Source organism: Erpetoichthys calabaricus, chromosome 1 (genome assembly GCF_900747795.2).
Source record: "Erpetoichthys calabaricus chromosome 1, fErpCal1.3, whole genome shotgun sequence".
Classification (NCBI taxonomy): Eukaryota; Metazoa; Chordata; class Cladistia; order Polypteriformes; family Polypteridae; genus Erpetoichthys; species Erpetoichthys calabaricus.
Window position 1 is genome coordinate 152,021,201 of NC_041394.2, and position 24,934 is coordinate 152,046,134.

General features: G+C 36.8%; 2 protein-coding genes across 4 annotated transcripts in view; one reads left to right on the plus strand and one right to left on the minus strand.

Annotated features, from left to right (window-relative positions):
- cpm (carboxypeptidase M) overlaps positions 1-24,934 on the minus strand; it is a 379,572-nt gene that overhangs the window by 237,113 nt on the left and 117,525 nt on the right. The gene's annotated exons all lie outside the window — the stretch shown is intronic.
- The window catches only part of cpsf6 (cleavage and polyadenylation specific factor 6), a 61,412-nt gene that overhangs the window by 8,940 nt on the left and 27,538 nt on the right, over positions 1-24,934 (plus strand). Inside the window, exons 2-5 of one of the 3 annotated variants that reach the window (XM_028807375.2) lie at positions 19,990-20,196; positions 20,296-20,399; positions 20,704-20,849; positions 21,396-21,605. In XM_028807375.2, coding sequence (XP_028663208.1) covers positions 19,990-20,196; positions 20,296-20,399; positions 20,704-20,849; positions 21,396-21,605 — 667 coding nt within the window. The remainder of the gene's footprint in view (positions 1-19,989; positions 20,197-20,295; positions 20,400-20,703; positions 20,850-21,395; positions 21,606-24,934) is intronic. The other 2 variants (XM_028807392.2, XM_028807384.2) reach the window with 2 other exon arrangements.

The window sequence follows — 24,934 nt, forward strand, 5'->3', positions numbered from 1 at the left end:
GCGAGAAACTTTTAACTGCCGGGTCTTAGCTAACATTAAATAAACCCGTGGACATCGCAATATCACACAAGAGAGTGGCTCACGTGAAGTGACTGAACGCAGCAGGAGTGATCACTTGCATTAATCAACCCTGTTCAAAAAACACATTACACAATTGATAAGGTAGGAAAAGAATATGAAACAAGGCACTGTATAAACCGTAACTTTAAGTTTATAGAAACGCTGCCGTTTGCAATACCATATTCGCCCCTGCGAAGCGCGGTGATTTTGCTATATATATTAAACTATTTCAACCATTGTATGATCTGCTTCTCGCAACTGAAAGAGGGCACTGTGGCAGAAGTTAGCCGACTTGCTCACCAACCACAAGCGTTACCTGGTAGGTAACCACCCATACAATCAGATTGTGAATCAGACTACGAATGCCTGCAATGTAATTACCCCGATCTACATGCTGTCAAATGAACGAACCTCACGCCGTGGCACAACGTTAGGGGCTTCGCCTCTACGTCCGAGGATCGATTCCCGTAAGGGAGTGCAGTGACTGTGTACTCCTGATGAGCCCACAATTACGGCGAAACACGTGTCGCATACTATGCATCTTCAAAGCACGGTGTAAACAGTAAGTTTAAATTGAGTTTATAGAAACGCTCCCGCTGCCGTTTGCAATACCATATTAGATGACTTTGTAACAGAGTTAAAATTGCTGGAGCGATACATTTTTAACTGCCGGGTCATGTCGCGTGTTCTTGCGTAGGTACACCAAAAAATTTAGACATTTATGCATGTAATGGGCAAACAAAAAATGTACTATACCCGAAAGCACTACAGTAGTACTCAATGTATCTTTACTTCTTAAATGTTAATGTTTTACTGTTTAATAATTTATACGATTCTTATATGTTGTTCAGATTCTTTTATCAAAATACCAGTAACAGCGCACTCCACGATAACGTGGAGTGAATACACTTGACATGACCATTCATAGTATTTATCCTCTTTCTCTGTACGTTTACCATTTGTTTGCTCAGAGGTTGATGCGCTTGCTGCTTAATGAGCAGCTCTTGACCCTAGCGTCCCGCTGCTTCTCTTCTTTCGTCGGCATCTTTTCCCGTTAAAACTGATTTGTTTTAAAACTTAGTATGTTTTCTTTAATTTTTCAGTTAAGCTGGCACTTAAGTCTTCAATCTGCCTCAAGAATGATTAGCGAAGGTGGTAGACAATGTAGATATACAAATATGTATATGTATATATATGTATATATATGTAGATATACAAATATGTATATATATGTATATGTGTCTGCATCTGTGTGTGTATATATATATATATATATATATATATATATATATATATATATATATATATATATATATATATATATATATATATATATATATATTTGTATGTGTATATATATGTTGGTATATGTATATGTGTATATGTATATATTTATGTATATACACTATGTTTATGTATATATATGTTTACATAACCTCTTTAACACACTACTTCTCCGCTGCGAAGCGCGGGTATTTTGCTAGTATAAGTATATATTAGAGGGAGGGGGGATCCCCATGAAGTATCAAGTGCAGCTGGTACCAGCCCATTTCAAGAACTGCCCATAAGGCTAAACAAGTACCACCATACCAACACTTCCCTTGTCTGTCACCTAAATGTCACTGCATAGGTTATGTAAAATGTAACTCCATAGGAGTAACCTTCACATGCCCCACTACGACCATTGCCGTAGTGCTATAACTGACGCTCCCTCACAGTGCAGGTAATATACCTCATTTGACACTCAATAAGCAAACCGCTCGTTCGACACAAATTTAAACCAGAAGGTACCCAAGGATTCTCTGAAGAGAGACAGTACCGGTCCCGTACTGGATACCGTTTATGTCTTGCAACCATATAGCAAAACAGGAAACACCAGGGGCCTCATGTATAAACGGTGCGTACGCACAGAAATGTTGCATACGAATGTTTTCACGCTCAGATCGCGATGTATAAAACCTAAACTTGGTGTAAAGCCACGCACATTTCCACGATAACTCATACCTTGGCGTACGCAAAATTCTCCGCTTGGTTTTGCAGACTGGCGGCACCCAGCGTCAAAGCAGTGCTACTGTTCCTGTGTGGTCACCCTTTCTTAGACCCACGTTCCTGACACGGCTTTATAAATACACTGAAATTAACTGCATATTGTTTATTAGTGTAATGCATCTGATTGTAATTAACCTGTAGCAATATAATGGTCCAGGGAATAGCCACAGTATTCCAAATATCATAACTGCTTTAGCGTTGTTACTCTCACTGCATCAACTTCTTCTTTCAGCTGCTCCCGTTAAGGGTTGCCACTGCGGATCATCTTTTTCCATATTACTCTCACTGCACCACTCGGAGTATTTATATCTCTGTATCTGAGTGGGGAATCACAGCAGCAATTGATCGGAAAGAGAATTATCGGTATACAGTTTCAAGTACACACTACCTCAACCACGGCAAAAAGCGTCAAAAGCCTTTCCTGTACGGACCTCGTGTTTCAGAAACAGTTTCATCCCAAGAACTATAAACGCACCCAATCAGTCCATCAAGTGCTCCTTGTAGAACTGTTTGTACTTATAAGTACAATCACCTCACTGTAAACTTACACTACAGTTATAATATTGCACAACCTGCGCCACTTTATAAAGCGCGTATGATGACAATATCATTTTTAAGATGAAATGCAGCAAAATATGTTGTTTATAGTATACAGATAAAACTTTAACTTCATTTAAATAATCTGTATTGTTAATAATTAAACCTGTGAGGACACGGTGCCGCAGCGCTAGCTAGTTCACGGATAGCTCCTGCCTTGCGCTGTATTATTGCTGGTGCTGACGCGACACTGGAAGGATAGACGAATAGAATAATTAAACATGTACTATGAAGATTTTTCAATGTTCCTTAAAAGTTTTGAAGAATCGACTTTCTAAGCTTACAGATGGCTTAACGTCTATTACAGAGCTGATTGTGTGGCGATTGGGTATTTGGAGAAAGAAAAGGAAGGACAGGAATTGGAGGTTAATATGTTTGAAAGAGACAGTACTTCTGTAATAAATTATTTCATCGAAGGTCGCACATGGCGCAGCAAGCCTCTTGCGTGAGATATGAACAATCACTGCGCCACCGTGTTCCCATGTTTAATAACATGCTTTCATTCCTATCATCATGAAAATGATATCACGTATACATCTCAGTATTTTAATTATTCAGAGAACTGTAATATCACGAATGTAATGGATTCTGTGTCCTGTCGGAGAAAGAGAAAGAACGGAAGCACGTAGTGATTCACACACACAGAGCACATAGAAGATCAAATACAGAACAAAGCATTTAACGTGCTACTTGAGAAACTAGTAAAATAAACGATTTTAAGATGAAGTTTATGATGTTCTACTTTAATGGCAAAATAAAGTACGTGATTAAAGTGGAAATATCGAGATTAAAGTTGACATTTCGTGCTTTTTTTCCCACTGTGTGCCTTTTTTTTGTCTGTTCCCTAATAAGCTTTCATATGGCACTAAGACGGTGGGCTACGACTTGCCTTTTCACGGCGACTTTGATATGTGATTTCTTTTTTATTTCGGGCACTGTGCGACTTTGTGAACTTGATCTTTCAAGTTTCTCCGACACTCTGTCACTCGATCAACTTTCTTTTGTTGATTATACCATTGTGTAAACCAACAAATAGTACGTTTTTCCTTTGCCTCCACTTGGTATTCGCTGAAATTCTTATATTTTCCCCTGTGCTTTTCCCATTGTCTTTTCACAGAAGGCTATTTATTTTGATTTGCATATTCAAAGAGGCGTAATTCTGGGAGGAGTTGGGGCGGGACAGAAGGCGCGTGCACATGCGTTACTTTTCACGCTGATTGGGATTTATGTAGTGGAAGAACGTGAAAGTTTGCATGCGCACAGATTCCTGCATCTGGATTTTTTTGTGCATACGCACAATCCTGCTTTTGTGCTTACGCCATGTTATAGTGCAAATCAATGTGATTGTTACAGTGCATGATTAAAATGTGCTGATGCCGCAGAAGGAAGTAACAGAAATGAAAGAGCAACATGAGCATGACATAAAAAACAACTTTCAAAGATGAATGGATAAACCAATATATGTTCATTCATCCTGTGGGTAGTTCAAGACCAATTTGTCTCATGTGTTGTGAAATTGTAGCTTTAGTAAAAAGTAGGCAATGTGAAGTGCCATTATGAGAGAAAACAGATTATTTGCGCAAATATCTGTGGCAGTCTGAAGTTAGGGTACGTAAAATAACTGCACTGAGAGTCTACTTTGACAGATCCACCACATTGTTATAGAGCCAAGCAGTGTGGAAATGAATGTTCAGTTATAGTAGAGTGAATTTTGGGGCAACATAAGTATTTTCTGATTGGACCATTGTAAAAGAGTGTACTGTTTAGTTTTATTGAGATGGTTGTTTTCTTTTACTTAAAATGTGATGCGCATGCATTTATTTTTTATTAAATAAGAGTTGTTTATTTGTTTTATGTTATGTTAAAGATAGTTATTTGTATTCCATACAAATACAAGGCCAATTAAATTCAGAGTGTCCAGATGTTTTAAAATCCTTACTAAAAATTGAAATATTGTTGAAATCCTGTGGAGACTACATCATGTTTGTTTTTTTCATAGACATTCAGTGACTTACATATAGTATTTAGGGATCTTAATCATAGCACAAACATGAGGCTTGAACCTTTTAATAGGAGAAGAATTTGTTGGTTGGACGTCTTTAAATTTTAATTCAATACCCCTGCTCGAGGAACTCTGTATTTAACTCGACGGTCGGCCAGATAGCTTACAGTGCTGACTTCCCTAATATAATGATTATCCCCACCCATTATTCCAGTTTGCAGTGTCTTCCCTAATTTATGCAAAGAACGCAACATAACCATCCAAGTAATGCACTGGGTGAGTTTTAAGCGAGATAGCAGCTACAGAGATCCTTTTTTAACATGCAGGGAGCAAAGGTGCAGGTAGTGCAGTGTTTTCCAACCTTTTTTCTGTGGTGGCACACTTTGTAACCAAAAGATCCAAAGGCACACCAGGATTCTGTTAACCAAAAAAGCATTAAATCTTTTAGACACGCTAAACTATCTGAAGTGGTGGGAGAGGAGGCAGCAAAAAAGTGATTGCTGTTCACAGACAGAGCACTTAGGACTCATTTACCAGCTGCTTCATCCCTTTGCCCACTCATACAGGTGAGCCTGTCTTTGCCTCACTCCACTGACCCAGAGTCAAAGGCAACTGTTATGCCCCCTGGCCCTCGGCTGTGCGAGAGTCACTAGCAAGCATGCACCCAAGCAGATGGACCCCTGATACGTTTCCTGGCTGCTAAAGTGCTCTCTAACTGCTGTGTCTGCAAAACGGCTATTTTTATATCGGCTTCTCCAGGTAGTACTGCCCTCCTCAGGCAGGTCTTGACCACCTGAGGCATGTGTCTCTCTCAGGGGTACTACTCCACTATTTCTATGGTGCACAGTTGAAAAACACTTGTGTAGAGTATAATTATCAACTTGTTGATGGTGATGAACAGTTGAAGATAGTATTTGAGTTTTAATGTATGTCCATTTAAGAGATTCGTATTATTTCAGTTAAATTGGTCTTTTGCAGTGCATTCAAAGTCGTGTTTTTTTTTTTTTTTTTTTAACTTTGACATGTCTATCTCATATGCTATGACAATTTGACATAATGCATTGGTGTTGTTTTCTTTTCACCTTCTTTTGAACTTGCCTTTTAGAAAGGCATTCAAATTCACATTGTATTTGCTCAAGTAGTATTTTGTTAAAAGTTTAGGTTTAAGGTCATTGTTTAAGTTTAAATTAGGCCATTAATTTTTTTTTGTTCCTTATTGTTGATTCTACATTAATTCTTCGATTTCATGATTTATGAATTAATATTATAATTACATTTTTTAACGTTAGATGCGATTAATTGCATACATTTATAAGATTAATTACAAGGTTATTATAGTTAACAAAAACTAAAAGCAAAACTGAAACTATTATTAAAAAAACATTTTCGTAAACTGAAATAAAATAATTAACAAAACCAAAATGAAAAACTAAAACTAAACTAAACTATTAAAGTAACTGGAAAGACTAACTGAAATAAAATAATAATTTACTAAAATATTTTTATTTTTCGTTTTTGAATGAATATTCTTGCCGTTAGTCTTTAACCCTTGTAAGTTTTAACTCTAAAACAGAAAGTCATCCACCACAAGCCGTCCCCGCACATATTCATCCAGTGAACGGTGGCTGGTGATGGAGGGCGGCTGTTCACACAGCATTTGCGGTGACAGAGCAAGCTGAATGCGGGTGCATAAAGCGTGAGAAATAGAAAGCGATTTACGTGCTGCCTTTCTTTGCACTTGTTGTATATCAAAATGTATTCAAATGGCTGGAATCAGAATGTGCTGGTCAACAAAAACTTTACTGTATGGACAGAAAAATCACGAGTGAGTAACGTTTCAGAAATCATTTTTACTTTCTCATATACGAAGTATAGAGAAAGTATAGCAATCATGAAAAAAATCTTGACGTTCTAGAACTCCCAGAGTCCAAAAATACTGTTTTTTGGAATTGTGTGCGCACGTGTATGTGTGTGTGTCTGTGCTGTAAACACAATAACTCAAAAACGCAACTAGATAGATGGATGAAATTCGGCATGTGGTTGTTACACCACAATTGTAGGTCTGTAGTAACTTTTGGGCCAAACCCATCACCCGGAAGTGGTACTTTACCTGAACACATAAGATTTTTTTTATCTATGCAGCTGCAGAGTCCGACTTATTCAACATTACTTTTATAATAATTGTTCAATGTATTATTAATTTGATTTGTTGGCGATTGTTACTTAATGTACATAATATAGAAATATAATTATTGTCTTGTGGTTTACTCCTCAAATATCCATCCCCATATCTGAGTATACAAGAAAGTCGAGGAGAGCACTCACGATTTTTGAAAATAAAACGCTGCTGATCGAGAGAGTGACTATGTCATCATACATGATCAGCATATTGTTGCTGACCAATCACTTTTGCTTTACAAACATCGTTTAACAACGAAGCGATACAAACAAAGTTAAAGAATCTGACAAGTGATGAAAAACTAAACATACTAACGGGTTTTTGTATTTATTCTATATTTATTATCTTTTTTAGTAAATATTCACAACTCAAAATACCTGATATTATGAAAGTAATCCATTAGCAGAATTATATTTTAAAATGTTTGTCTCCCTTTTTTCAATGTTTTTCTCTCTCTCTCTCAAATCAGATAGTTGAAGTATCATATTCTTTTTGTTCTTTACATCAGCCATATCATACATATTGCATACCAGGGAGTTTTCCTGCCTTATAACCAAACCTGCCGCGGTAGGCTCCAGATTTCCTGTGATCCTGCTCTGGATAAACAGGTTTAGATAATGATGTGCATGTTCTTAATATCAGATGCAGTCTCTGTTGTTTTGTGCCTGTCCATATTCCTATGACCTGCTCTTGCTCTGCTCATTATGGGTTTACTGTCCTTATGGTGGGCTATTCAAGACTCACTGCCCCTAACCTTCACATGACTTGCTTGTTGTTCTTTGTTTCCTTCAATATAGCCAGGTGTGTTCTGCACACTCATTCAAGTCTAAGAGCCCTGTTCTTCCTAAGCCCCTGTGATTTTCATGAGAAAATTTTTAAAAAATTATAAAATTGTGTAAAATTATTCATATTCAGTATCTAGTTTTGATCATGCTTGTTGTTATCAGACAAAAACAAAGCAAGATAGTAATCCAGGCAGTGTAGTAAGCTTCCATGAACATTAAACTCGTATCCAAATCTGTTAAGTGTATAGTTCTGTCTGATTGTGACACAAAACTAACTCTGTAAGCACTCCATGCCATAATTACTAAAACAAAAACTGAAACTAATATATATAAAAATAAAATAGAAATGTCTTGGTGAAATAAAAACTAAACTAAAACTAAAAATACACGATGAAGGAAAACTAAAACTAAACTGAATTTCTAAGTAAAGTCAGAAAAAATATAGAAATAAAAACTAATATAAAAAGGCAAAACTATAATAACCTTGATTAATTACTTTTTTTTTTTTAATTGATTCCCATTCCTAATATTTAGATAAAAGTTTAGTTAAGATAATCTATGACAGCATTATTCTGAGTAAAACTGTCCCAGAAATGCACTTGTCATCACATTTGGTTGGAGCAAAAACTTGTTGTCTAGGCAGATTGCAGTTGGCTTTTCAGTAAGGTGTCTGCAGTTCCACAATCATGATTTTATGTTTCCAGCACACCCCCATAGGTCACTGTCCCCATGATACAAACCAAGCTTTAAGTTCTGATTTTCATCACGTAAGTGATTTGTGAACACTCTAAAGACTTACAGAAGCTGTTCTATAGGAGTGTGTGGTTCTCACTTTACAAGGATGACTTGGAATATCAATGAATTAGAATATCAAAAGTTAATTTATTTCAGTAATTCAATTCAAAAAGTGAAACTCATATATAGATTCATTACACACAGAGTGATATATTTCAAGCATTTATTTCTTTTCATTTTGCTGATTATGGCTTATAGCTAATGAAAACCCAAAATTCAGTATCTCAGAAAATTATAATACAGTAATCCCTCCTCCATCGCGGGGGTTGCGTTCCAGAGCCACCCGCGAAATAAGAAAATCCGCGAAGTAGAAACCATATGTTTATATGGTAATTTTATATTGTCATGCTTGGATCACAGATTTGCGCAGAAACACAGGAGGTTGTAGAGAGACAGGAACGTTATTCAAACACTGCAAACAAACATTTGTCTCTTTTTCAAAAGTTTAAACTGTGCTCCATGACAAGACAGAGATGACAGTTCCATCTCACAATTAAAAGAATGCAAACATATCTACCTCTTCAAAGGAGTGCTTGTCAGGAGCAGTGACAGTCACAGAGATAACCCTATTGATTTGTTTGCATTTCTCTCAGTTTGGCTTTTAAGTATGCGAAGCACCGGGGCACAAAACTGTTGAAGGCGGCAGCTCACACCCCCTCCGTCAGGAGCAGATAAAGAGAGACAGAGAGAGACAGAGTTTGTTTTTCAAGCACAAATCAATACGTGCCCTTCGAGCTTTTAAGTATGCGAAGCACTGTGCAGCATGTCGTTTCAGAAAGCAGCTGCACAAAAGATAGCAACTTGAAGATAATCTTTCAGCATTTTTAGACGAGCGTCCGTATCGTCTAGGTCCAGGGTACTCAATAGGCGGACTCCGGTCCGCATCCGGACCCAAATACGGTTAAATCTGGACCGACGCCAAAACAAACATGCAAATTTAATCATAATCCAAATGAGTTCTCAATGAAGTGTGCAATTGTGATTCCGCGCGATATATCTTTGAGGTTTCTACTCTGTTTGGTTGCTTCATCTATGTCCAATCACACCAGTTGTAACAGTATCGTTCCCACTACTCCCCGCCTCCCCCCCAATACTCGCTCGCTCGCTCATTCACGGCAGCCAGATTTATGTACCGGTCACGTGCTCTGGGTCAGGCCGGTGAACAGGCAGTCTCATCACTCGCAGGCAGTGCAAATTTCGATAACTGAATTTTTTTTTGCTGACTGAAAGTGAAGATGGCTGGCTCAAGACAGTACATTGATAAGAAAAGAAAAGTTGATTTTGAAAACTGCGAATTTAAGAGTGAGTGGATAGAAAAATATGCGTTCGTGCTCCCCGTGGGAAGTAGAAAACCAATGTGTTTAATCTGCAACGAGACGGTAGCAATAATCAAAAGTGGTAATGTGAAACGCCATTATGAAACCAAGCATGCACATTTCGAACAAAATTACCCTCAGAACTCAGAGGTAAGGACCATAAAAATAAACCAGCTGAAATCATCATATGAAGCTACAAGCAGTGTAATAGTTAGATCAGCCACACAACAGGAGCGGGCAACAGAAGCCTCACTTAGAGTAGCATGGGTCCTGGGAAAAAACAAGAAACCCTTCTCTGATGCTGAAGTAGTCAAAGAGTGTATGAGTGAAGTGGTGACTGCTCTGTTTGAAGGGACTCAAAAGGATGAAATAATCCAGAAAATAAACCAAATACCCTGTTCTGATTCCACTGCTGCAAGACGAGCTGAAATACTCGCTGATGATTTGCTTGAACAACTTAGTTCTGCTATAAAAAAAGCCAAATTCATTTCATTGGCTGTGGATGAATCCACAGATATCACGGACAATGCACAACTCATGGTCTTTGTCAGATTTTTTGATGAAGAAAAGGGAGAATTTCATGAAGATGTTTTGGGTCTCACAAACCTCCATGGACACACAAGGGGGGATGATATCTATGAAGCAGTGACACAGATGCTTAGAGACAGAGCTATAGACCTGAAGCATGTTGTTTCCATTGCTACTGATGGCGCACCATGTATGATTGGGAAAGAGAGGGGATTAGTGTCACGCTTGAGAACTCACCACCCTGACCTCATGGCATACCACTGCATAATTCACCAGATGGTTTTGTGTGCCAGCCTTGGAGAAAGGTACTCAGAAGTCATGACAACAGTCATGAAACTAGTCAATTATCTGAGAGCATCCTCTGCTTTGCAACATCGTTTATTGCGCTCATTTCTAATAGAGGTGAATGCAACATTTGATGATTTGCTCCTTCACAACAATGTCCGATGGCTTAGTAAAGGCAAGGTACTGGAGCGTTTTTGGGCACTGCGGAAAGAGCTGGAGACATTTCTGTTGGATCAGAAGAGTGCAAAAGCCAAACCGTTTGTGGATTTCATGAAGAATGACGAGAAAATGGAAATTGTTGCTTTTCTAACGGACATTACTTCCCATCTTAATGACCTTAATATGAAGCTCCAAGGCAAAAACAGCACAGTGTGTGACCTCATGTTAGCTGTCCGTGCTTTCCAGAGGAAGCTGGAGGTGTTCAAATGTGACTTACAGCAGGACCTGCTTCACTTCCCAAGACTTTTGGATCAGACTGCAGGAAAACATCACCATCACAATTATGCTGAATTCCTGGACAAGCTGATTAAAAATTTCCAAACTCGCTTTGAAGATTTCCCTTTGGGAAAACAAGTCTTGCTGTGCATCGAAAATCCATTTCTTGTCAAAAATATTGCAGAATTCTCAAATGAAGCCACAAAAGTCTTCCAATGGGCCAGTGCTGGTTCTCTGCAAACAGAGTTAATTGAGCTACAAGAAAACCTAGCACTGCAGGAATCTCACTGTGACCTTGTCACCTTCTGGACAAAGATGGTTACTGCGGCAGGTGTTCCTCTCCTGCAGAAGATGGCCCTTCAAATTCTTACAATGTTTCCCTCAACGTACTGCTGTGAATCTGCCTTTTCCACTATGAACATGGTGTAAAACACATACCGCAACACCCTCACCAATGAACATTTACATCAGTGCCTCCGCCTTGCCCTCACACCTTTTATGCCCAAGTTCAAACAACTGGTGGCACAAAGAAGGTGTCACCTTTCACACTAAAAGGCCTACCATGTCATTTTTTTGTGTATAGTTCTAAAGTTTGGGGATTGCCTTTTTTTGGAGTTCTCTATTTGGAATTTGACCGTCACTTTTCCGGACCTCAGACTGAATGGAAATTTAGTAAGTGGACCTTTCAAATTTATATTTGAGTAGCCCTGGTCTAGGTGTGCGAACAGCCCCCCTGCTCACACCCCCTACGTCAGGATCACAGAAAGTCAGTGCAAGAGAGAGAGAGAGAAAGTAAGCCGGGTAGCTTCTCAGCCATCTGCCAATAGCGTCCCTTGTATGAAATCAACTGGGCAAACCAACTGAGGAAGCATGTACCAGAAATTAAAAGACCCATTGTCCTCAGAAACCCGCGAAGCATCGAAAAATCTGCGATATATATTTAAATATGCTTACATATAAAATCCGCGATGGAGTGAAGCCGCGAAAGGCGAAGCGCGATATAGCGAGGGATTACTGTATTGTGAAAAAGTTAAATATTGCAGACTCTTGGTGTCACACTCCACTCACCTGCAAAGGTGTCTAGAACCTTTTACTGTATCCCTTTCTGGTTCAGTAGGCCACACAATCATGGGGAAGATTACTGACTTGACAATTGTCCTGAAGACAGTTATTGACACCCACCACAAGGAGAGTAAGCCACAAAAGGTCATTGCTAAAGAAGCTGGCTGTTCAGATTATTGTATCCAAGCATATTAATGGAAATTTGAGTGGATAGAAAAAATGTGGCAGAAATAGGTGTACAAGCAACAGGGATAACCGCAGCTTTGAGAGGATTGTGAAGCATTAGTATCCAGGACATGGGCTACAACTGTTGCATTCCTTGTGTCAAGCCATTCCTGAACCATAGACAATGTCAGAAGCGTCTTACCTGGGCTAAGGAGAAAACAAACTGGAATGTTGCTCAGTGGTTCAAATTTCTCTTTTCAGATGAAAGTAAATTTTGCATTTCATTTGGAAATCAAGGTTCACAGAGTCTGGAGGAAAACTGAGGAGGCACAGAATCCACATTGCTTGAGGTCCAGTGTGAAGTTTCCACAGTCAGTGATGATTTGGGGAGCCATGTCGTCTGCTTGTGTTGGTTCACTGTGTTTTATCAAGCAAAGTCAGAGCAGAAGTCTTCCAGGAAATTTTAGAGCATGTCATGCTACCCTTTGCTGACAAGCTTTATGGAGATGCTGATTTCATTTTCCAGCAGGACTTGACACCTGTCCACACTGCCAAAAGTACCAATACCTGGTTTAATGACCATGGTATCACTGTGCTTGATTGGTCAACAAACTCACCTGACCTAAATGGGATATTGTCAAGAGGAAGATGGGAGACACCAGACCCAACAATGCAGACAAGCTGAATGCCGCTATGAAAGTATCATGGATTTCCATAACACCTCAGCAGTGCCACAGGCTGATTGCCTCCATGCCACGCCACACTGATGCAGTAATTCATGCAAACGGAGCCCCAACCAAATACTGAGTGCATACATGAACATACTTTTCAGTAGGCCAACATTTCTGTATTAAAACATTTTTTATTTGGTCTTAATGTAATATTCTAATTTTCTGAGATACTGAATTGAGTTTTCATTACCTATAGGCCATAGTAAGCAAAATGAAAAGAAATAAACGCTTGAAATATAAATATATCACTCTATGTGTAATGAATCTATTTTATTTTTTGAATTGCATCACTGAAAACAATTAACTTTTCAATGATATTCTAATTTATTGAGATGCACCTGTAGAGCCTAAGAGGAAAAGAAAAAGTGCCCATTTCTGAAGCCCCCTTCAGTATCAGATCTTTTCCAGGTGAGTCATTGCAGAGCAGCTGGAAGTGAAGCATGGTAGAAAATGGTGCCATGTCATTTTAGCAAGAGAAATGTTCACTTCAATTAGTGAAAAACAGTTTTCTTCAGGGTAATTAGAAGGGATGCAGTGATACCAATACTGGTATCAGATTTAGGTACAATATAGTGCTCATGTACTTGTAAAAATGCCTGTAACTGAGTGCATATTAAGGAGCAAATAAAACACAACACAAAATGCAGCGTGGAAGTTCTTTAAAATTGACCGTGAAACCCAAACCCTAGCAGACTGTAAATGATGCTATACTAAAATATCAAGAGGAGGTAAGGAGATACAAGATACAAGTTCATACAACAAAAGTAATCTGATTAAACATCTCAAAAGTAAACATAAAAATGTGCTTGGCGAAGTTGCTTCTGGCAGTACGCAATATCGACCAAAGGTGCGGCAGACTCTAGCAAGGAGAGAAAAAAATGTCAAAACCGTAACCTGCAGGCAGTGAAAACAACTGCCTCTATTACCCAGTAGAATAATCTTGATGATGGAGGATGCTTTTCAGGGAGTGTTTGGTACTTAAGCCATTCCGAAAGGCATTGATGACAGTGAGCCCTAAACTGTTCTTTTGTTGCTCATACTCCAGCAAAGTGTTGCTGATGCAGTAACAGTCTGGCGTAACAGTTCAGGATTTTAAGAATTCCTCTGTGTGGCTCGCTTAGAGGACATTCAGCATTACCACTCTACTTGATCCCAGGTATGCCCTTTTAATAGACTACAGTAGGTATTGCAGTTCATTTAAAATTCTTAAAAAATTCACTATTTAACCTATGCTACATATTTTTCACATATTTTATTAATTGGGAAATGTTTCATTGCCTTCTAAGCTTTTTGTAATTAGTTTGGTTTCAGACATAATAAATGCTTGGTTGTCACTTTGTGTTTTAATCAATGAAATGAATCACTCAGTGGTCACATAATATACTGTACATACTAGTTTTGACTCATTATATTAACAAGTAAATGAAGAGTGTGTTTCTTTGCTAAACATTGTATCCGATGCATCTGTTTTCTGACCATGCGTGACAGAATAGATTCCGTGCTGTGCTTTTTCATGGCTTTATAATATGAAGCATTGTTGGTGTAGTTTTACTATTTACTGTAATACTGCAAACAAGCACTGTGCATAAAACTTACATGTTGGTTTTATTGATATGTGTGTCAAATTGATTATTTTACTAGACCAATGCTATTTTTGCTTTTGTCTAAGAAAAATCACATTTATTTCCCAATTCTTAATTTTAATGTTCCATATACTTAATATTAAAAAATCTGTTCAATGGAATGCTTCTAATTCTCACATATAGATCGATACAGATATTCTTTTTGAAACTGCATGTATTAGCAATAGATTTTCACAAATTTGTGTCCTCATGACTATCTGTAAATTTTGAACAATTTATTTTGAATTACTCTTACAATCTCCAATTACATACAAAAAAGTCTTAAGTTTCAAAGTGACATAAAACTGGCATGCGTATCATATGAAAAAATATCTGTGCATGTCCATTGCACTCTTGTTTGCCTGTAAGCTTCACAGACATTTTCAGCAGTCATGGGTTGAAGCGTCCACAGCTTAATTTCCTGAGGCAAATATTTAGGTGGTTGACTTATTATTTCTCCTGTTTAAAAGTTAATGAGCTGAATATACAGTGCTAAACTCGGGAGCATTGTTAGGGATAACAAACTATAAGTAACATCTGTTACATAGTCCAGTTACTTTGTGAAGTAATTAAGTGCTTGCGTTATCCCAGAAGCACGTGTACTAGTATTGTAGTCCTTCGCAGGGTTCAGTTGCACAGCAAAGCAGAAACAATTGTGCCATGTGCAGTTCAGTAACAGAAACATTAATTGTTCGTTTAGTTTTCATCCAGCTTATTTGCCATACTTGTGCTGAGACTAGCGGTTCTCTGATTAGTTTTTTTTTTATGTCTTATACTGATTGCTGATTTCATGCTTCTAGATCTTGTTTTCATTTTTTTTTTCTTTTTTTATTTAACAGTAAGGTTAAATAACAAGCCATGTAGAAACCTTATGTTCTTTATTAAAGTGGCAACGCCTATTGTTTAGTAAGCAGTGAGGGCAAATTCTTGTGCAATTGGCTGGACTAAACATAAGTTTACTCACCATCCACATTCAAATAAGGAGTTTCTGTTCAAAACAAGATGAAAAGGCATAAACTCATTCTCTTCATTTTTGCCAAGGACTTGCTTCTCTTTTCTTATACTGTACTGTTCCTCCCCATGAACAATGCAAATGTGCGTTTTTCAGTTTATTACTCCACTTTCCTTAATATAAAAGCCAATATTCCTTCCTTCTTTCTCTTCAAAAGTCTGATTGTCTGCTCTTGCTCTCTGTATACAGTGATCCCTCGCTATATCACGCTTCGACTTTCACGGCTTCACTCTACCGCGATTTTTTTCTCATACACGCTATCGTTACTACGCATGCGCTTTCTGAGAACTTTTATCTAAGCCCCACGATGGCTGCTAAACGTGCTGCTTTTTCTAAGCCTTCTGACAATGAAACTAAGCGCCGGAGGAAGATGCTTACCATCCAGGAGAAGGTGAAACTCTTGGATATGATCAAAGATGGCAATACCCTACAAAAGCCTCCTCACGCATATGAAAAGACAGCGCCAGCAACTGCCTATCAAGATGTTCTTCTGCCGCACACCCAGACACCCACTGCCTACTCCTAGTACTCCTTCAGCGGAAGAAGACAACGACACACCTGCTGAAGATACTGCACCACCTTGTCACGCTTGGGTCACAGATATGCACAGAGACACAGGAGGTTGTTGGAAAAAAAAGAACTTTATTCAAAGCACTGCAAACAAACATTTGTCTGTTTTCAAAAGTTTAAACGTGCTCCATGACAAGTCAGAGATGACAGTTCTGCCAGGAGCAGAGAATGTCAGAGAGAGAGAAACAAAACAACCAATTCCAAAGCTGAGAGGCGCTGCACAATACTTTTAAGTAAGCGGAGTACCACGTGAGAGGTTCATTGTGCGTTATAGCGCAAGTAAGAAGGGTAAGGAGCAATGTGAAGGTAGGCTGTCAGCTGTTTCAGGGGTTTTCCCAGGGGCGTCTGTGTCCTCTGAGGGTGCGATCAGCGCTCCAGCTTACAACCTGAAGACTCTTCTACTGAGCTCGTGCCTTCATAGGTTAGTGGTTGTGTGTAAGAACTGTGTGTGTGTGTGTGTAATTAAATGTACAGTACAATAATAATATGATATTTGTAACATCTAAAATGTCTTATCTTCTCTTTTGTCTAATATATTGGGTAATACGAGTGTAATGGTGACTAAAGGGTGTTATTTCATGTCTAGAGGGCTCTAATAATGTTAAAAAAATGTATTTAGAAGGTCGTAAACAGGTTTTCTATACTCTAACTGCGAAAATATTCGATTTATAAATAAAGAATCCTACTTCGCGAAAATTCATTTATCGCGGTAGAGTCTGGAACGGATTAACCGTGATAAATGAGGGTTCACTGTATAGGGAGTTTGGCTACAAAATGATGTGTAATTACATAACTACAATAATACCTTTCATAAAGGAGCACTACAACTAAATTACCATAAAGCACAGAATAGCAAGTTCTGAAAAAAAAAAACACATTTTTGAGATCAACTAATTTACTAATCATGGATTTAGTCCTTTGGAGTGGTCAGCCAATCGATTGAAGCATTACTAATTGAAACAGTGCGATCTGTTGATGCATTGGCCAGTGTCTGTACATCAAGTCGTTGGGGCTCAGTTTGGAGATGTAAAAGGGGGATAGATGTTGTTTACTTCACAGCACATTAAACTAAACATATTGATAAAACACAAGAAAATTATCACAGGCTCTGTGCTTGTTTTCGGACTCATAGTGTCTGATGACAACGTTTAACTCCCTTTTTGTGCAGTTTAATGATCTTGAAGCATTTTGCCAAAGCAAAATTCCATAAGTGGACTAACACATGTGAACTGAGATTTTTAAGAAACCAGGTTTCTGCCTTAATTGAGCTACTTACCTTATCCTGGTTTTATGTGTGCATGAAAATGCACTCAGTGTGGAAGTTTGCAGATAAGCATTCACTACTTTTCCAGTGTCTGCTTTCTTATCAAAGTGATGTATAGGTTGTTATTTGCTCTGATTTTTAAAATGCTCGGTCTGTCGGCTTTCAAAAGAGAAGAAATTTGCCGCTATGGTCATAGAGACTTGATTGGAATCTGCAGCAATCTTTTTCAGCGCCTCTATTATACAGCCAGTCAGAGTGTGCAATGCAGTAACAGAAACCTATAAACAAAGTATGTTTAGTTTTAATCAAATTATTTGCAAATAGATGTTTTAAAATCAAGTTATGTGGTGGAGCAGCAGCTGGTGTTCAGACCATGCACCTTTGTGGTCTTGGATTGTGAATGGAGAAAGGAATGAATGTTATTTATTTCACAGCACATGAAGGACTAACGTCTTAGTTTAAAAAATAAGTTACTACACATTTCCAGTGTTCAGTATTAAAACAAGTAATCATACTCAGTAAAGCACACTCACTGATATCAATCTAGAAATGCATGTGTAGAACATGGAAACTTTATGCGGACCCTGGGGCTGAGTGACAGAAATGCTTGTCCTGCACTACCACTATTTGCCATTGCATTACACCTAAATTAAATCAATTTCACTTTTTGTGAGTTTTATGCAGTAAAGTTATAAGCACTTCATACTTTATACATTCACCACAAGACGAAAATATGCCCAATATTAGCATACGTTTCTACTTCACATTCTTTTCATATTTACACATTGCACCTAGACTTTTTAATGTATGTTAGAAAATATTTAAATGCAGTATATGCTTATTTTTTTATAATTGCATTTTCAAAAATTCTGGTCCTGTTCTTGAAGTTCACAGTAGTTTGTGTTGGAGAGCCTGTCCAAATGTGAAAAAAAGTTTTTCAAACAATTAAAACTTAATCAAGTATGTTCGATTTCAAGCCTGGATTTTTTTTATATTGATTCCTGCTGCTTTTTTGTGAATGCTGTAGTTTCTGTTGAGTGATTCGAGCACAAATAAGCTGTCATTTTACACACCCTCCCCCTCTCTGATCCCAAACCCTCTTTCCCAAACACTCACTTGTACACATTTGGAATCACTAGTTTACATAACCTGCTTGTTGCTGGAAAGTTAACCCCATTCTAATTCAAATCATTTCCATTGTTAGGATTCTGTATCTCTGTTGATACTGCAGTAGGCTTCAGAAAAACGTAATCAGGAACACACTCGAATCTAGTGTTATGCTTGATTTTATTTGGGATTTTGTTGATAAAAATAAGCAGATGCTATTTTCATTCTTCAAAAAAGTTTGTAAAAGTCTTAAAACTGTGTTTTCTCCAGCTCTTTCTTTTTATAGGATATTAACTGTTGCTAACTAGTGATATTAATGGAAGCAATATATCTAAAGGAATGCTCCCCCCAAAAGATTTTTTTTAAATGCTACTTATCCCATTTTTAGATTGCTTATTTATTGCATAATTTGTAATCTTCTGCTTTTGTGGCGAAAATAAATGTTGGGTATTCAGATTTGAATATCCATGTCAATAAGTGATCAATGCTGGACAGTGCCAATGTATGTGAAAACATCCATTGGGGAACTTGTGTAACTCATGTTACATAATCTACATCTCAGATATCCATTTGTATGATCTAAATGTATGCATTTTTTTGCTAAAATATTAAGTTATTTACTGAAAAAGGGCTGCATTGAATGAAAACATGGAAGACTAGTATGCTGTGTTTTTGAACTAAAGATCTACTTGTCACCATTTTTTCACTGTTGAAGAAAACCTGTCTTTCATTCTATGTGCTTTATGTGACGTGAGTTATGTGAGATTTTTTTCTTTTTCCTGTGGAATTTTCTCATATCCTTTGGCACAGTGGAATCTCTAACAGTAATGCATGTAATCTGTTTGAATGTTTGGTGTATTTTTTTGTTTTGCTTTTCACAATATAGTCGGAATACAGTAAAAAATGTTTGGTTGACACTGCATGGTAACAAATTACTTTTACATCAGCTAGGTAAGAACACCTCTTGTTGAACATATTAGATATTTCTACAAGAATCCAACATGTCATAGTTGATACAAAAATCTATATCTGTATATGCATGGTACAGATTCAAAAGCAAGTAAACTCAAAACCAACCTCCTGCCCCCACCCCCCGCATGTTTTTCTAAAGGTTATTTTAAGTAGGTGTTAAGTTTAGGCAAAATATTTCTAGTAAACCATAGATTCTTTCAAAATTATTACTTAACACTGGCAAGTATGTGTTTTGTCATAAAAGTTTTGAATATTGCTTTTGTTTAGTCAGCTGAAGTAGTACGGTTTAAGAATCATATTAGTCAAGAAAATTAGATGTTTATTTGTGTAGGAATTTGTCAAAGATATTGAAAAACCTTTTACTTTATAAATTTGAACCATTGCTTTTTGTTAAACTCCAAAATACATTGTGGGCATATTAGGTAAGTGTATTTTTCTTTTGTCTTTATTTAGGAAGCTGAATATGGTGGCCATGAGCAAATAGATCTTTATGATGATGTTATTTCACCTCCTGCTAATAATGGAGATGCTCCCGAAGACCGAGACTACATGGATAGTCTCCCACCATCTGTGGATGAAGTTGGGAAAGGGGCCCCTGCCAATGTTGTTTATACATACACTGGGAAGAGGATCGCCCTCTATATTGGAAATCTTACATGGGTGTGTATTCTAAACATACAGGTTTTAAGTATTTGAGTTACATCTGTAATTGCTGTGCTTATTCAGTATAACTTGTCATAAATTTTTTGTTGATTTAAGTGGACTACTGATGAAGACTTGACAGAAGCCATTCATTCTGTTGGAATCAATGATGTTTTGGAGATTAAGTTCTTTGAAAACCGAGCCAATGGCCAGTCAAAAGGGTAATTTGTAATTTAATTAATTTTTTATTTTGTGTGTTCACTTCAACACTTAAATAGGAATTCCTGTTTTAGCACAGTAGGGTACAGATAATATAAATTGTAAATTGGTCATCATTGGTATATTTATAACAAAGTTTGCTACAATACTGGTTGTAGTTATAATACAGATTTTTTTTCTGTCTAGTATGGTTTTCTTTCTAATTCCAAAAATTAATTACAATATTGTCTGTGTCTTAGATATGCTTGTTGTTGAAAGTAAAGTTTAATTTGGTAATATACATTCTCATTGGTTTTCTTTAACTAGGTTTGCTGTTGTTTCTGTTGGATCAGAGTCATCTTCCAGGAAGCTAACCGAGTTGCTGTCGAAGAGAGAACTTCATGGACAAAACCCAGTTGTTACCCCATGTAACAAACAGTCACTGAGTCAGTTTGAAATGCAATCACGGAAAAGTATGTGAATGAGTCGACGAATGTGTGTAAAATGAATCTGTTGACTATTATTTAAAAAACATCAGCCGAAGCTGACACATCGTATGATCTAAGTTTGTATGATCTATAAAGTAATAAAACTAAATTTTATGCATGTGGTGGTAAATGTATGTGTGGGGGTATGTATGTGTGTGTTTGGAGGAGTTTTTGGTCTTCATTTTTTTGCAAAGTGGGTCCCTTTTTAGATTAGTACATTGATAATGTTAGTTTATTATTAGCATATTTTAATTCCAAATTGATTGCTCATTCATTTATATATTCTTTTTTTAGTCACTGCAGTTTAAAAGAAACCTGCATCTACTGGTACAACTTGGCAGAGTACTGAAATGCTTTTCATTAGTCCTTTTAGCTGTAAGTGCTATAGTTGATATAAGCAGATGATCAGAAGTTGAGTCATGTCCCGGTTCCCAGTCTGGTAGTTTTTTTTTTTTTTTTTTTTTTTAATTTATTCTTTTTGCTTTGCAGTGCTGTGTTTTTATTCATTTATGTTTTTTCCTCTTTCTCCAGCTACTCACTCAGGACAGATGTCTGGGGAAGGCAAAGCTGGTCCTCCAGGTGCAAATTCTCGTGCAGCATTTGCCCAAGGGGGTAGGGGAAGAGGGCGCTTCCCAGGTGTACCTGGCCCTGGTGTAGACAGATTCCCAGGACCTGTTGCACCAGGAGGGCCACCCCCACCATTCCCAGGTACCCTCCTCCTGCGTGCATCTTTTCTACCAGGTGAAGGTTGATGAATTTGCTGTGCGTAATTAGAAAGCTGAAATCTGCAAGGATGCAAATATATTTTAAGTGGTTTATGTGTATTTTTCAGAAAGTAATAGAAATGTCTAAATTAAATTTATGAATGACTAGAATCTGAGAATTTAACCGATTTAGCTGACAGTAATTTTTTTTAATTAGTCTGCCATAAATTTGTGAACAATTCAAATGCATAAAGCAGGAAATTTTTACATGATTGTCAAAAACATTGCTATGTAGCTATCACTGGACAAAAAGTAAATTTAGTTCCAAAAGCTGTCAGAGATTTAGCAGTTGTAAGATGCATTTTTGTCCATATAATGTCTGATTCTTGCATGAACAGGTGACAAGTTTAACTTGTAGCCGGTTTGTAAAAGATTTTGGAGGCATTTATACAGTCTGGAACATCTAGTGCAAGCATAAGCACCATCCTACTTGTTCCTATACTGTAAGAGCCTCAGGAATAAAATCTCTAGTTTTTTCACAGTATTGGATTAACAAGAATATTTTATATTTTGTTATGTAGTTTATTTGTGTAGCATGATTTTGTTTAACATGTTTAAACTTGAATGTATTTTGAATGGAATATTTTATATTTTGTTATGTAGTTTATTTGTGTAGCATGATTTTGTTTAACATGTTTAAACTTGAATGTATTTTGAATGGAATATTTTATATTTTGTTATGTAGTTTATTTGTGTAGCATGATTTTGTTTAACATGTTTAAACTTGAATGTATTTTGAATGGAATTGCTTATATGAGGGATACTTGTATCACACCTACAGCAGAATACATTTGTGTGGTGAAGTATAAACACAGGAAATTTATATAAACTTGTTAAGGATACCTTTCAAAAACATATGCTTCTTCTATAAAAGTTTTACCATTTATCTTTTTTTGTGTTTGTTTTTTTGGAGCTCATTTGAGCTGTTTTCATTTTTCAAAAATAGTTAGGTATATGATATGTAAGCTAGCTGAATTGCTTAATTTGTAAAATGTTTATTCTTATAATTAAAATGCATTCACCAGATTTTTAAAATGCACATCTGTCAGATTACCAATGAGAAATATATCTCCTTAGATCCTCGGCAGCTACATTATAGTTAGTCTAAAAAGGTTGATTACAGTCTGACCAATAAGTATTTCTCAAAGAATTTATTAACTTTTTTTCTGTTTTTGTGTGAGGCATGTGAGTGCATGCTTTGATTTAAGCTAATATTTAACAGTAGAAACAAAGCAAAACACTGTTCATGACGTGAAACATGATTTGTAAAAGCCACTGTACAGTCATACATGCTGTACATTGAAGGACTTCAGAGAACTACATCTACACTGTACAAGTAATTGAACTAGTAGTTGTGTGGACGTTTTCACAAAATATCACACAACCCCACTCACTTAGAAATTTTGCCTTTTGTCTGGAAGTTAGCTAGTATTTGGTTACAGTCCATCAGTGTGCCTTGAACTTAAAAGGTTTTATAATACTCTACCTACTTAATAATAGTGAATGAGTCTGTATCTTCCATGCTGTGGCCTAGTTGAGTTACAGGTTTATGGGTGTTTGCAGTAAATGGTATCTAATGAGAAAGGTTGTGCTAGTGATACTCTGAACGATCAAAATGGGCTCTTTAAAGTGAACTGAGCTAGACTGTGCCCTGGGCCTCCTTCACACATCCTAACAAGTACTGCTAGGGTACAAAACACATTTGAATTGCCAGTTTATTTTACATTTAAAAAAAAAAAAAAAAAGTAATATTACCTCTTAAGTTCAAGAATATGAAGACTTTACTAATTACTTACATTTAATATGCAACTTGGTTTAATGCCAGGGATCCAGCTTTTAAATAATTAAGATAATTATTCAGTTAATGAAGTCACGTTGTACTTGCAACCTTGTTATTAAGTCTCTGGCATGATGAAAACCTACATAAGGGAAATGGTGGAACATTAGATCTAGTACTTCAACTGAGGTGCTGGGGAAATCAAACAAGGATTGAAATCAAGGGAAAGTTGAGTATGTGATATCTCCTCCCCTGTGAATGTGTCCCCTTCAAGGATTAACCTAGCTGCTTTTCAAGTATACATTTGAAATTCAGATTTTCACTGTAGACAGTGGACGGATGCTCTTAAGATTAGGATATCGGATAACATAAGTAACTATATAGTTAAGGTACATCTGAACAAACACTTTTTGTTTTTGATCAGTTCAACTCCTAGCTCTAGTATTTTACCTTTTATGATATACTGTAGCACATTTTTGTGTTGATTCCTTTTTAAACTCAGAGGTCCATGTGGTCTTGTAATAGAATTGCCTTAAGTGTCAAGTGGTGTGTAGATCAGTTCATCTTGATGCTTTTTTTCACTCAGATGGCATGCTATTATCCGAGATGAATGAAAAAAATATCTTATTAGTTGTAATGAATTTCAGAATAGTATTTTATACTATGTTCTGTATAAAACAGATGCTAACCGTTGTGAAAGCAAATCTGTAAATATTTCACCCTTTCAGTAGAAATCTCCAGTTGAAGGGCTGTTGGTCCAGCAACTTTCCTTAATTTTTATTAATATGCAATGAAATAATCATAATGATTGAAAAGTTTGCATTATATATTTGCCACATAGAAACTCAGAAGTATTGTTTCATGTTGATATACAGTATGAAAGCAGTGAAGGTTTATTGTATAGTGTATGGAATGGTGGTGCAGTAAAGTTTTTCTAATTAAAGTTTTTCCTAATGCATTTTACTTAAAATGAATTAGTCTATATCAGTAAGTATGGATTAGAGCTTTGTTGTGCCACTGTTGCACATTTAGCTAGCCAATACACTTCATGTGGATCGTTACCATATTGTTTAAGAGATGTCTACATTGTGTGTACTAGTTACATGTGGAAAATTCACATAGTTGTTCCAAGATTTATCCTTTTATCTTTGCACAGTATGCATATATACACAACACAATGATTTTCCTTTAAGATCATTAAAATAAAAAAATTGAACAGGATTCAGAGAGAAATCATTTATTAGCAGCATTGAATATGTTTGTATTTTCTTATCTATCTATGTGAAGCTGAATCCACACAAGTTTAACAAGTATGTCATTCTTATGGTCCCTAGACACTGTCAGTTATCAAGTGAACTTTTTTAATGTTTAAATATCAGAATAAATGCTTTTTTAAATTATTATTTGGTGTGCACCTAAATGCAGTCAGTTTGTTTGCAATTGAAATGTTATTTGCTTGTATCCACCTTAAGTGTGTGTGTTCATTTTTTTTTGTTTTGTTTTGTTTTTTGTCTCCCTTATTCCCTTGT